Genomic DNA, 13,299 nt, shown 5'->3' with positions numbered 1-13,299 from the left:
CCTTGACCTGAGGTCAAATTTTCAAGTTGACCTTTCAAGGTCAAGTTATAGTTCATTCGATGCGTCTTGACGAGAGGAACACGATGCCGGTAAAAGTAAGCTCGTACAAGGCTTGGGTCAAAAGTTATTGCAGAAAAACTGTTTTCGAAAAAATCGGCTATTTTTGCAGTTTTTGCCCCCTGCAGGCAAAACCGTTGACGTTAGGTCAAATCTGAGAAAATTACTCAGAAAGGGCGTTAATAGGGCTATCGAATGCGCTTTTCCGCGGCGCTGTAGCTCTATTGGTTCCCGAGTTATGCGTTGGCTTCTTGGAAATTTTCGACATTCGACCTGGAAATCGGCGAAATTTTGCCTTCAATGACCTCTGGTGACCTGACCTTTGACCTGACCAAAAAATTGACCGAAGTGATTTCGTCATTATTTTTTACGCTCTTTCGAACGCCGCCTTCCGCGTATCGCTACGTGGCCCAGGAGCCGAGTTACAAGGGGGGGGTGTTCAAACACCCCCCCCCCCCAGCAGGGCGTGGAAATCCAGGACCCCCAGCCGGGCGCGGGTTAAAGGTAGTGTGCCACCTTTGAAAGATTTCCCATTTTATTTTTCCTAGGATAAGAAGCTTCTGTTTTTACCTAATATCGCAAAAAAAAATCAAAAATGGGCCTGGAATAGTGCCTTTTTCGCCTAAAAGTTTTTCGGTTTTTAGATATGTATAACAACTGTAGTGGGCTCACCTGCAAACAGGCGTCGGGCAACAATCGCGAATGCGGCGCACTTGTGACAATAAGCAAAGGTCATTATAGTGTTACGACCATACGACGTACGGGAATGAGTTATCAGCTGTCTAATCGTAGACAACACAATGTCGAGCCTTAAACTGTAAGCCCGTATTGTATTTTTTCTTTTATTTGGCTGTCAAACATTATTTATGGTTTTAAATATGATTTTATGTAAAATAATTGATATGAAAAAGCCGTCTTATAAGTTATGACCCCATTTCACCACACGCAAGTGGCAGAAATGACAATGATCAGCTGACGCATTTTTCTTGGCCGAAGTCAGAGCGCGCGGCCCGACGCACCACGCGTATTTGGAAATTCCGACCTCGACGAGCATCAGAAGCCACCTAACAGGCGTGTTCGAAACCGCAGGAGATGATGATGAACGGGTTTATCGAAACTTGATTGGATGAGCATATCGGTAATAGCGATTTCAGTGTGTGCATTTATTGTTCATAGTGGTGTGAAATGTGGTTGGGGTACGACCGACAACCCGTCGGGGCGAATTTCGCACTGGGGTACTCAAAATTTGAAGAATTTAAGACGTTTCCATGAGTTTTGAAGGTATGGATAAGTTCTAAAAATCCGGTTCTCCTTATCTGGGCCATTAACTCCATACGGTCCAAGAAAGCTGGCACACTACCTTTAACAAATGGTTTTGGTTTACTTGTTGTGTTGAATCGTATGCTACAAGAAGCGTGTTCAGTGGAATGCGACTAGCTTTATTAGATTATGCGCTTTACAGGCAACCGTTTATAATTCGGTGTCATTACCAGCGACAATGAAAACTTACCGACATTCTTATAAATCTGCTAAATTTCGGCGTCCCAAATTACTTTTTTATAAACACCGGGTGTAGCAAAGCATTTACGTCAAAGCAAGAGTCCTGCACACATTTTTTTTCAAACGAAATCAATGACCCCGCCGGCATATGTATGACATTTCTTTTATGGAGAAAATCATTGTCGTAACAGTAAATGGCCGTTACTGGAAAGCCGTGCTGGCGTTCTGAACCATAATATGAAGTTATTTCGCCAATAAAAACCAGCTATTCGACGGCCAATCAATAGATGAGATTGAAATGCGGCTCCACCGCTCGAGTTGAGCTCCGAATACGTCCCAACTCTCCGGCCCGGCGCCAAATTGATAAAACAATTGCTGCTGGGCCGGAGAGGGATGGGTGTTTTTTCCATTGTGAGACGCCGGCTGTTACCGGCTGTTTTTATTATCGCCGCTTATCTGACCGGAGAGATATGGCTACTTTTGCAATTATCTGAGATGCTCCGGAGAGAGATAAAGAGTTGGCATGTGCTCTACGTCCAGGCGGAAAACAGAACCATCCGTTTGCCGGCATACCTTAGCGGAGTCATTTGTGACACCAGAGTGCCTCGTTTGGAGGTCGTTTTCAGGCTATCCCCGCGATGGTCGGCCGGCGGCGTTTATTCGCTGTGTGTACGGCGCAGTCATCCGCGGGCATTCAAAGACATTTCGGCCGTCATTGCCGTCATAGACAGCCCGGAGAGGCAGCGCTCCGCGGTCTGATCTCGTCTCGGGAAGCGGTCTGTACATGGCAGCGCTTTGATCGGGGATACGGTCCGATCACAGACGGGCAGACCGTCTCCATCACAGCCGCACGGGTGGCCCTGACAGCGTATGAAATAGAGCGCGACATCTCTGCGGCCGGTATTGAACTGGCCTTTGGCTGCAAAGGACCGACCTACACATCGGGGCCCTGTTCATGAACCCCGGCGGTCGCTGCGGCCGCTGCGGTCGCTGCGGTCAGCCGGGTTGTTGCGTCACGAAAAGGGGCGGGGCTCATGTAGTATGACGAATGTATGACGTCACCTTGCTGCGGCCGCTGCGATCTCTGCGGCCGCAATCCAGCGACCGCCGAGCCGCAAGAAAACTAATTGCACTGAACTTGGCGCACTGAAGTCAAATAGGCGCAAGCCGTGTTGTCATGGAGACGATTTTGTAAACAAATTATCTAGCGGTGTGCTTCAGTTGTAAACAATTGTCGGAAACTATTTCGGCAGCAGACGCTGTTCATGGAACGCTGCTGCGGCCGAGTGAGTGATGACGTTTCAAAAATGGGCGGGGCTTAGAACCTGCGGCCGGCCGCAGCGGCCGCAGACTTCATGAACAGGGCCCGGATTACACCGGACTTGACCGGTTTACCATAGCATATCAGGTGCGTCGTAACGCGCCACACATTGGCAGAATGGAATTGATAGGCGAATTATACCGATCCAGACAACACCGGCTCATAATCACACACCAGTATCAGGTGACCCGATCGGTGTATTTTTCAGCGCAGTGCCCACGCTGTGCGGCTGCCGGCGGACGTCAGAAGCAAGGGCGGCGCCACCGTGGGGGCAGTGGGGGCAGACTGCCCCCACTGGCAGGAGGCCGTGGGGGCAAGACTATGTTTTTGCCCCCACAAAATTTGGCTGATGTTGAAAAGGGAACAGAAGACCGGTGCAACATTCATGATAGGCGGTTAATAACATAATAGTACGCCTGTTTTTGACCGTCCCCGTATCAAGTGCATCAGCAAAACGTTCGTTCTCGGACCGTCTGTCGCATATCTCCTACTCCCACTCATTCTTCTACTCTTTTTCATTTGCATCAGAAGGCTGCCCTCGAGCTTGACCTCGAGGAGGTTGAGAGGCAGCTTGTCAAAAGTCGGCCAGAGAAGAGATCTTTTGGGAAACCTTAGACTGAGACTGAGCTCAGGAAGGTATGACAAAATGTGATGGGTATGTATATCCGGGTTATCTGGAAATGTGTGTGGGTCGCCCTAATGGAGCTTATTCTGGTATCAATCGTGTGTGAGAGAATCGCACATATACATACGTACTACGGGAAAAAAAGAGAACTAGGTACCTACTAACTATTGTTTGGAGGAATACACCATTTTACATCTCAACGAACAACATAACGTTTTCACAGGTTTGTGTCTCGCATTCTAGTTTTATAGTTTTATTTGCTCGCGATCTTTTAACCCGGCCGGGCCCGGGGGTAATCCCAACCACCGCAGCCCGGGGGTAGCCCCCCTCCCCCCACCTGTCTAACTCCGTAAATAAGGCAGCTACGTAAACAAAAATGGTACCAAATGAAAGATATCTACGAGAAGATTCTTAAAGCCCCTAAACCTTTTGACCTCAGGTAAATTTTTAAGGCCAGAAGTCAATGTCAAAGGCAAAAACCGGCACTTTTGTATAGTGGTCTCAAAGTACGTGTTCCAGAGGACGGCATGGTTCATAAAACCGGCTAAAATGCAGATGTTAAACGAAAGACGAGAGTCGGGAATTCCCATGATGTGCATAACATTCAAATTCAAGGTCACGGTCATGCTCAAAATTGGCCACAAACTTTGCACATTTTCTCATACTTTTTCTCTTTCACTTATTCAAGTCAGGCATAATACCTATATTAAGACACGTTTTGCCATCCTGAGGCTCTAAACGAATGCTTACGCTTAGAGCAAAATGGATGCCAGAATCATGATCAGCGACTACGAAATAATCACAAACGACCTTTCATGTGTCAAAGTCAACCAAAGGTCATTCGAGGTCACATGAGGTCAACATAAAACTTGACCTTTTCAAAACAATGTATATGTCATTCGACGCGACTCGACGAGACGAATGCGAAGATACCACTGCCGTAGCTCTAGGACCATCATTTTTGTTGAAGTTATTTGCGAAAAAACTAAAGTCCCAGCTCGGGGTCGTTGACCTGATCTCTGACCTCAGGTCACCAAAGTTACTTAAGTATTTTTTTTTCTCGGTCAAATGCTACACAACAACGCTCGTAATTTGTCCTTATCTCTAAAACTCTATTTTTGGCAGGTGGTTGAAGTTCACGTCTGTGGCGCCGAAGTTTGCCTAGAGAAATCGGCCCTGAGACGTTATCAAGGAGACTATGTCCAATTTTTTGCTTCAAAAAATGTTAAATTAATGGGTGATAAGGTACAGCAAATTTTGGCTTTCTATCCCTAAGCGTTCGTGAGGTATCGCAAATATTCGCCAGGGGGAGGCGAAAAACGCCCCCCCCCCCTCTCTTCCGCGCGGGCCCGCGAGGGTTAATGGTTCAGCTCAATACGTATGCATGAAACCTGAAACCATAATAGTTTTGAATAGCAACATCTAGGGGCAAGGTGCTCAATGCTCATGGATTTTGCAGATCGGCGTATCATACAACAGTCGGGTCACCTCAATCTTGCCCCCACTGGCGAAAATTCGTGGCGCCGCCACTGGTCAGAAGGCCACGCCCCCTCGGTGACGTGCGCCCCGCCCCCGACACTGCTGTCAGAGGTCCGGCCCGCCCCCTCGGCTGTCGATGCAGGGGCTCTGGTGGCATCCGGCTGTCCACATTTGTCAGAGATGCTCTGAATGATTTGGCAGTGGGGAGTGCTGGGATGATGGAAGACGAAAGTGTCCAGCATATTTCAACGCTGAAATAAAGTTTATTTTTCTATGTAAAACGTAAATAGAAGGCTTGTTTAATATTTAGCCCTGTTATAGAACTTATCTTTCATCTTAATTAGCAAAAGAGCGCGTGATTTCACGCATGTATCTCAATCAAATAAGGTATTAATTAAGGTGAAGGTCAGACAGTTGTACGATGACAGGCTGACAGGAACATTGTCAGCGCCTTCAATAATGAAGGAATAAGGATACATTCCAGGTGAAAAGTAATGGCTCTCATGTGTCGCAAGAAAACCGTGAAAATGTCTGAATGTTTTCGATATGAATGTCTATCGTACATTCCTAAGCTACTTCCCCCTCAGATCGATATGCGTCTCTGTGTGCGTGCAAGGAATACGGAATCCACACCAGTATTTCACTTTAAATGGGATAGTTTGCGAGATATTCAAATTTAATCGATAGCACAAGCCCATTTATTTAGCATGCTCAGCTTTCTCGCGTTTAGTTTTGTTTGACTAGCTGATGCGCTGAAGGAATCACGCAGGCCGATGTGAAGCTCGGTTAACCTCTCTTGGTCCCGGTGGAGCGGGAATTGGTCACCACCGGTAACCAGCAGGCAAAATTACCCCCGTCCGTTGCGGTCAGAATTAATAAATGAAAGGAACACTTTCGGTGGCTGCCGAGTGAGTCGTGATACAGCGGGCCATTACCGTGTGCCGCACCGGTCTCCGGTAATGGAGACTGGGAGGGGGGAGGGGGAGGGGTTACCAGTCGGACGATAACAGACCCGCGCACCGCTGATCAGGGAGCCTCCGGTATAGTCTCAATTCCCTCCTAGCTAGTAGCTAGGTTCTGGGGGAATGGACACACAGACTTTGGCAGCCGCCGGTTCTCTCACATGCAGCGAGGCCTTCTAGCCTTATATGAGACCCCATATAGTGTCACAGACTATTGCAGCGTTTATTTTATCACATCCACATGAAGCTACTCAGCTCTCAACAGCTCTTAACAAGCCCTGTCGGAAGCAGCCTGTTGTGCAATGTGCATCCCTTTATCAGGCTCTGCAGTCGCTCAATGATCGGCTGTGCAGTTAATGCATGCAGAGTGCTATTCGGCATGGCGACTGTTGGCCGTGATCCGGACTGTATTGCACACTCGTATTCTATACTGCAACATTAACCGCGTCGTTGGGTTTTCTCGATTGGTATTTAGGGGTAGTATTTTTCCTTGCTGCTGGTTATTTGGGCCGACAGCCAGCGAGTATCAGCTGCATCCCGGCCCATCAGCTGCCGGTCTGGCTCTGAGCAGCAGCTCTTGTCTCGAGTTGCCTCGATAGCGCAGCATCGAGCGACAGCTCTTGTTCAAATTGTATCGATAGCGCCGCCTCGAGCGGCTGCCCTCAGCAGCCGTTCCAGCAGCTGTCGGCCTCCGACCACCGTCCCGACTCAGGCGACTCGCCGCTGCCGAATGTGCACTATGCACGGGAACCATTCATCCCCAGCTATCCGAGTATCCGCCCGGCAGTGCTGAGCCCTCACTCCGCCCGGTGAAGACTCTGCTCCCCGCCCGGCTCTGCTCCCCGCCCGGTGTTCGCGGTCGAACCTCGGTCGATGTGAGGACACCGTACACGACGTGTGACCTTTATGGAGGCCATACACGCACTGACAGCGGCCGAGCCGTGGTCGCCACTCTGCTCAGAGCGCCATGAATGCTTTAGTGGAATAAAGGTGACGCTGAATGTGTGCTGAGCCAACACCGCTATTCACCAGAACAGCCTATGTCAGCGATGGAAATTGATTTCATGTCAACGCTTGTTGTGTTTAGGATGAGATTATGACTTAAATGCCTATATCGCTTACAACGCACACGTGATACTTACCTATATATGTCTAAAAAATGTCAGCGTATCATAAGAAATTCTGAAATCAAGCAAACATGAAAACTCTTGTTCAACAAAACGTACCTCGCGTGACGATCATAACGTTTCCAATCATATAATGGCCACCGGACCGGATCTATTTCCCTGTAAATACTGGCACTGGCCGGCCTAAAGTCGGCCGGTCGGCCAAGCGGCGCTATTTGACCTGCTGTTATCTCAGCAAACAGGTCCTGTTGGCACTAGCGACTGAAGACCGCCAGAAGTGTGGCCAACGTCGGAATTTCAGCAGTCTCAAGTAGAGCAACACAGCGTCCGTGCTCGTGTGCGGAGCCAGGGACAAACTAATGGATATTAGCAGCGCAAAACGGCGGAACGCGAAACCCGTGCTCAACAGCGGTATAGGCTCAGCGATGATCAATTGAACGCCATCAGCGTTTTGGTCTATGAAAGCTTGAAAATCAATGCCAGTGTTTTTTTTTGTGCCAAAGCCCATTTCGTGCTCATGGCTTTAGCAGTGCTTTTAGAGACATGTCGGCAAATGTGGTTCTGATTTTAAGCTAATTTTGCTTCAAACTCGCATAATGCGTATGCATCTCTTGTAAAAACCTTTCCGCGAAACCATTTGACCGATTTGAACGCAAGTTACAGAATATCTCGTTTGGTGAATAAGAAACACATCTCTTACGCACGAGTGCGTCGGTGCCTAAATGACATTGATTCCATCGCAGCATTGGATGGAAATCGAGGATGAATTAATAATAGACGCTTTTGCTGCCGCTCGCGGCACCGTAATTCACTGATGGATTTAAAATGGAATTTGGATTCAAAGTGAAATAGCGCATGAGTAGATGGCGTGTTTCAGCGATACCTACATACTGCCAGATCAAACATGACTGTACATAGATGTAGCATTTATTTACTTTACTATAGAAAGTGAGGCAGGTATGCTTATGCGTGAATAACACAATGAATAGCCTACAAGCATAATGCATATGTAGACTTAGGAACAATTTATATTATCAGCTGGGTATAGATAGGTGTAGGTATTGTTGTGGGGGAAAGGGGTACTACGTTTATCTGTTTTCAGCACATGCAAAAGTTGCCTGGCATAATATGATTATACATAAATTAGCCCCATCTTGTCGAACTACTAGGCTGAGGTGCATTTTTACCATTGAGGCATACTTAGTAATTATCGATTGACCAGAGTTCTCTTATTTTGCCTTTTTAGAAGTCCCTTTTTTATAAAAGTTTCAACATGTTTGTCTCCTTTTTTGTTTCAGGCTGGTTCAATCTGTCACGGTAAGAGCCAAATTATCCGGGAAGGCTCGACTTACCGGGCTAGTAACAAGAAAAAATGATAAACAAGGTCATATGTTATCAGACAGCACTAGGGTTAGTCCCAGGGGCTTTCACGTCGGGTGTTGTTTACCCTAATAAATTAGTGCTGAATCCCTGGAATACTGTAGGTAACCAATCAGGGTTAATTGTGTCTTTTTACATAGGCGGCGGAACGGGGAGGGCACCGGGGCACCGTGTCCCCCTTTGGTTTTGGCATTTTAACATTAGCCCAATGGGCGTTTCATGGAAAGAATGGGACCAAAAGTCGGCAGTGCCCCCCTTAACCCTCGCCCGCACATGCCATTTTCCCATCCTAGAACGCACATTGGGGGGTGGGGTGGTTGCCACCCCCCCCCGCGCCGTTTCGTTCCTGTTGGAGATAGAGCTTAGCGATAAAGACCAAAAAGATTCTTTGGGAAGAGACGAATCCAATGATACCCAATTTTACCTTCTCAGGTCAGTCATTGACCTTCCAGGTCAGGTCAAACTAAAAAATGTTGCTGTTTTGGGTCACCGTTGGATATCAAGTGCGCTGCTTATCATATACCGATGACGATGCCGTTTTCTGGTGCCAAGCCAGCTAGAACCTCTTTGTCACAATACCCGACCAGATTTTTGCTGCTGAGGTCATTTCAGGTCAAGTTAGGTCAAGGTCAGTTATATGTGTTTGTATGTCTGTGGGTGTCTGTGTGTATACTGATGTGTGCACCGATTGTTTTTGTGTCCATATTACATGAAATCATGATCTGAGAAGCTTTTACCAAAAATGCAGTCAAAAAAACTTCACAAAAAGTAAATTCAGCTTGCCTAAAACGCAATTATCTTAGATGACCTAGGTTGACCTTGACCCTGACCTTGACCCCTGTACATTGTCGAACAACATGTTCCATGATAGGTGGGAGGTAAGACTGGCAAAAAAGGCCGAAATCAAGGTGGCAAAAGCTCACAAGGCCCATGGCAAACGCAAGATGTTGAGAATTGGCCATTTGGGTCATGACATGACCTGACAAACAAGATCATATCTCCGAAACCAAAAATCACAGAAACTTGAAATTTTCAGTGGACATCAAGAAAGAATAGAGGAGCAGCTATACCAAAAATCAGCCTTCTATCTCTAAAAATGTTGAGTGCAGAGCAGAAAGACTACCTGAGGGGGTGGCAACCCCCCCCCCCCCCATGTGCGGGCGAGGGTTAATTGAAGGTGTTCCGCCGCTACTGTCTTTTTATGCATATGCTTTAGGTTTTCTATATTGGTTTTAGTCGGCCATCTATGACCAATTATGAAATTCTTCGAAGTTCAATGGAAACATGCCGATTTACCTACCACCCCGCTGCGAACAACACTCGATCGCTTCGATGTCTCAACGACATTCACCAGGAGACGCAAAGCCTTGACAGAAACGCGCGCAACACGGTTTTTGTACCAGCAACTCCACAACGCCACACGCTCTCATTTTATCGGAAAGCTCTAGTCCTCTCGGTGCGTAGAGCACGCTGTCATTGTGGGATTTTTCAGGGCTTGTTCCGAGAACTGCGCCTGGCGGATGTTTCCGACACTGACACGGGGCGGGTGTCAGATACAGGCTCTGTGTCAGAGCTGTCACACGGTGGCTCGCCGGTGTCATTCTCAGCGAAATGAGCGCGATGGGATTTGTCAGACCTGACTGACAAGTAAATGAGATATTCCCGGCACTGGAAATATCTCAAACACGAAACTAGAGCTTCGTATTGTCCCTCTCCGTTTCATTCCTCATCCTCATCCACTGTATCCAAATCGAACGCGGCTGTCCCTAGCTGTGTTTCACATAGCGCCGCGCAAGGAGGGCCGCCTGAATACGTATGCTGTACCGCACTACATGGCAGCCAGGCAGGTTAGCCTTTAGTTCATAATCCCTCACAGAAGCTGCGCGGTAGGTACTAAGATGCAACACAAATATCATATCCGAACACTGGCACCCAACGGATTCTATGGAGCAGTTATGTGCTCAGTAAAAACTTATATTCCCGCTGTAATCTGTATCACATCCAGGGACCAGGGTCACTCAGTGACACTGCAGTGTATAACAAAAACACACCTGAACTTTTAGAAATGCTATCAGATCTACGGCCCTCCAGGTATTGAGTGGGTGGTTGCCAACATCACAATAATCTATCTGCATTGATGAATACATCTAATGGCTGTTGAAAACCACTGCCGAAATGTGTGCACAAACCCTCTTCTCATTTCTATTGAGTCATTTTGCAGGAGTGTCTCTGTCATTTAAAGTTATTACACCAAAAGCACATAGGCTAACCAACCACTCTTTTGCTGGAGGGCCGTACCTACCCTGTGTCTACCCTCCAGCAATCAGTGTCGCTGACGAATGAAAAACTAAATTGTGATGGTGAAAAGCGCAATCCACTCAGTTACATTCCTAGCATCAGTAACAAAATCAGGTTGATCATAGGAGTGCGTCATTCAGCATTGCAGCAGATTTTCATCACGACAGAACCGAAACACAGCTACTCATTATTTCTCTGCTCTCATTACATTTCCTAATAAATGCCAATAACGTTACCGGCTGCTTCGTCAGTCGTAAATTTATTTAGCTTATTTTCTTATTTGATGTAAAATGATCATGTTATGCACATTGTTCATGCCAATTAAGCACCAGATAGAGGAAGAAACGTGGACGACCGGCGGAACTATTTCATAATAGATTATGTTGTAAAAAAAAAAAATCGTCTCAAAGTTGAAAAGGCCTTCAACTTGGCCGTATCTTCCGTAATGCACTGGACTTATAAAAATAACACATTTGTGTTTTTAGACTTACTTAAAGCCATCAGCCATTTCCAAACTTTTTGCCAACAAGCCAGCTAATGTATGTTAAAATCGCCTTTTGAGATCTCTCGCGGACATTCGGTTGATGCATAAAGCTCTATTCAATGCTGTTTTATCCATTAGGATACCAATTCTCATAAGTTTGTGCGCATTGGAAATTTTCTGTTTGTAGTATTTCCGTTGCATCTTCGCTGATGGTTTCTTTGGAACTTCTGCTCTGCGTCTTTGTGACTTGGCTTAATGTCTATAAAAGGTTTGGAGAAAGGTTCTTTTGAAATAAGGAGCCCATTACACAGGAAGGCAGGTACGCAACACATAATGTTCATCTTCTCTTTGAGGATACACTGCAAGCTTCATCCTCATATATTTATTCAATAACTACATGAGCTAACTCAAGTCTGAAGTGAAGGTAAAAAGCAATCGATCGCATTTTGTAATGCAAGATTCAAGTTTCAAAGCCGTCATTATAAGTTTTTGCCCCATAAGCAGCTCAGCAAAATATATTTACTTCAATCTGATCGTATAAGTTTTGAGACTCACCTCTGTGTAGAAGGAGGTTGAGGGAGACGACGAAGAGCAGGGTGGGTCGGGGCGGCAGTGGCACCATGTCTGGCAGCTTCATGGCATCACCGCGTGTCAGTTCCTGCGCCGCTGCACTCAGTCGGGTCCTCCGCCAGTCACTGAGCGATCACTGAGAGGTGACAGTGTCCTCAGAGTCACTGCTGCGCCGTCACCGAGCAGTCACTGAGCGATTACCGAGAGGTGACAGTGTCTCAGAGTCACTGCTGCGCTAAGTCGGGTCCTCTGCCGTCACTGAGCAGTCACCGCTTTGCTGTGCCTCAAGTTCACACACACGCGCACTCAGTAAACGTCGGAAACTGTTCTGGTAAACAGTCCGGCTCAGTACAGGGTTAGTTTATCCAGAGTCGCGCCGTTGCTCCTCTAGTTCACTGTTTTTCACAACAGTGCGGCAACCCTGTGTCACTCTTGGTTTTCAGCGGCTCAGGAGTTTCACACAGCGTTTCTACCGACGTAAATTATTTGCACAGGATAAACGATGTTTTATCTCGTGCAACAGTTGAACAGCAACACATATAGCCACAACAATTTTATCAGTGTCCCTCGGTTCACCGTAGTCTCTTAGTTTGGGTTGAAGTTGAACGTCACTAATATATCACGCAATTGTTTTCTAATCAACGTATGTTATAGCTAACACTGCTGTTTCAGTCTTGTACGATGAAATCCCTTACCACATAGTGAAAGGACATACATTCACCCATCAAACCAAACATGAAGTGCCTACGCAGCTGTCTGTAATTCTGTGGAGTGGGAAATGACTTACTCTAGGGTGTCGCTCAGGCTAGCTTCACTGCGCGGGTTTCTATTGGCTACGATACGGTACAATCTCGCTTGGAGAAATGACCTCAGTTCAGTCAGTAAAAGATTGTGCGTCTTCCCCTCGCAATTTACCCCCACCACAGCTCACGGAAGTCGGGCGTTTTTCTGCTGTCCAGTTCACCAGTCACGACACTAAGTCACCTCCAGCCGTCACTATATCACTCCAAGTTCACCGATACCGATCACGGCCGGACGCGCCAATTCTCCTCCTCGTCTTCTGGCATTCATCCGTTCTCCTGCGGCGCTGCCATTCTCCGGGGGCGTTTGCTGTCCACCGCTCAGTCCAGGAGCCCTCGGAGCATCAGCCCTCGGGGCGGGCACCGTCCGACATGGCTCGTCGGCTGCGCGAGGAGCGGACACCCGACGCCGCCGCGGTCACCCACCGTTTGACGTCGCCGGCCGACGGCGGCGCACCGACGACCCTCAGCGCCCCTGGCGGCAGGCGACGGAAACTAATCGCTGAATAAACATTCTTTTCCGTTATGCCTTTTGCCTACCAAGGCCCTATTTAGTACACAGGCTGCCTACCTACGGGCAAACGGGAAAGGACTGGTGTGAAACATGGCTGACTATGGCTGCTCAGAGCAGCCGAGCTCATGTCTCTGCAGTGACACGTGATTCGTAAATTGTGCGAACCAGTTTTTCACCACATT

At 47.5% G+C, this 13,299-nt stretch overlaps 1 protein-coding gene across 1 annotated transcript in view; it reads right to left on the bottom strand.

Moving 5' to 3' along the window:
• The window catches only part of LOC122367204 (zwei Ig domain protein zig-8-like), a 55,839-nt gene extending 42,799 nt beyond the window's left edge, over positions 1–13,040 (bottom strand). The window contains exon 1 of the mRNA XM_043340105.1: positions 11,789–13,040. Within this exon, the coding sequence (XP_043196040.1) occupies positions 11,789–11,870 (82 nt within the window). The 5' untranslated portion in view covers positions 11,871–13,040. The remainder of the gene's footprint in view (positions 1–11,788) is intronic.
• Positions 13,041–13,299: the final 259 nt, after the last annotated feature.

The sequence above is a fragment of the Amphibalanus amphitrite genome, unplaced genomic scaffold, assembly GCF_019059575.1.
Source record: "Amphibalanus amphitrite isolate SeventyFive unplaced genomic scaffold, NRLGWU_Aamphi_draft 000857F_arrow, whole genome shotgun sequence".
Classification (NCBI taxonomy): domain Eukaryota; kingdom Metazoa; phylum Arthropoda; class Thecostraca; order Balanomorpha; family Balanidae; genus Amphibalanus; species Amphibalanus amphitrite.
The sequence above is the reverse complement of the archived record's forward strand: the minus strand, read 5'-3'. Positions and strand labels throughout refer to the sequence as shown.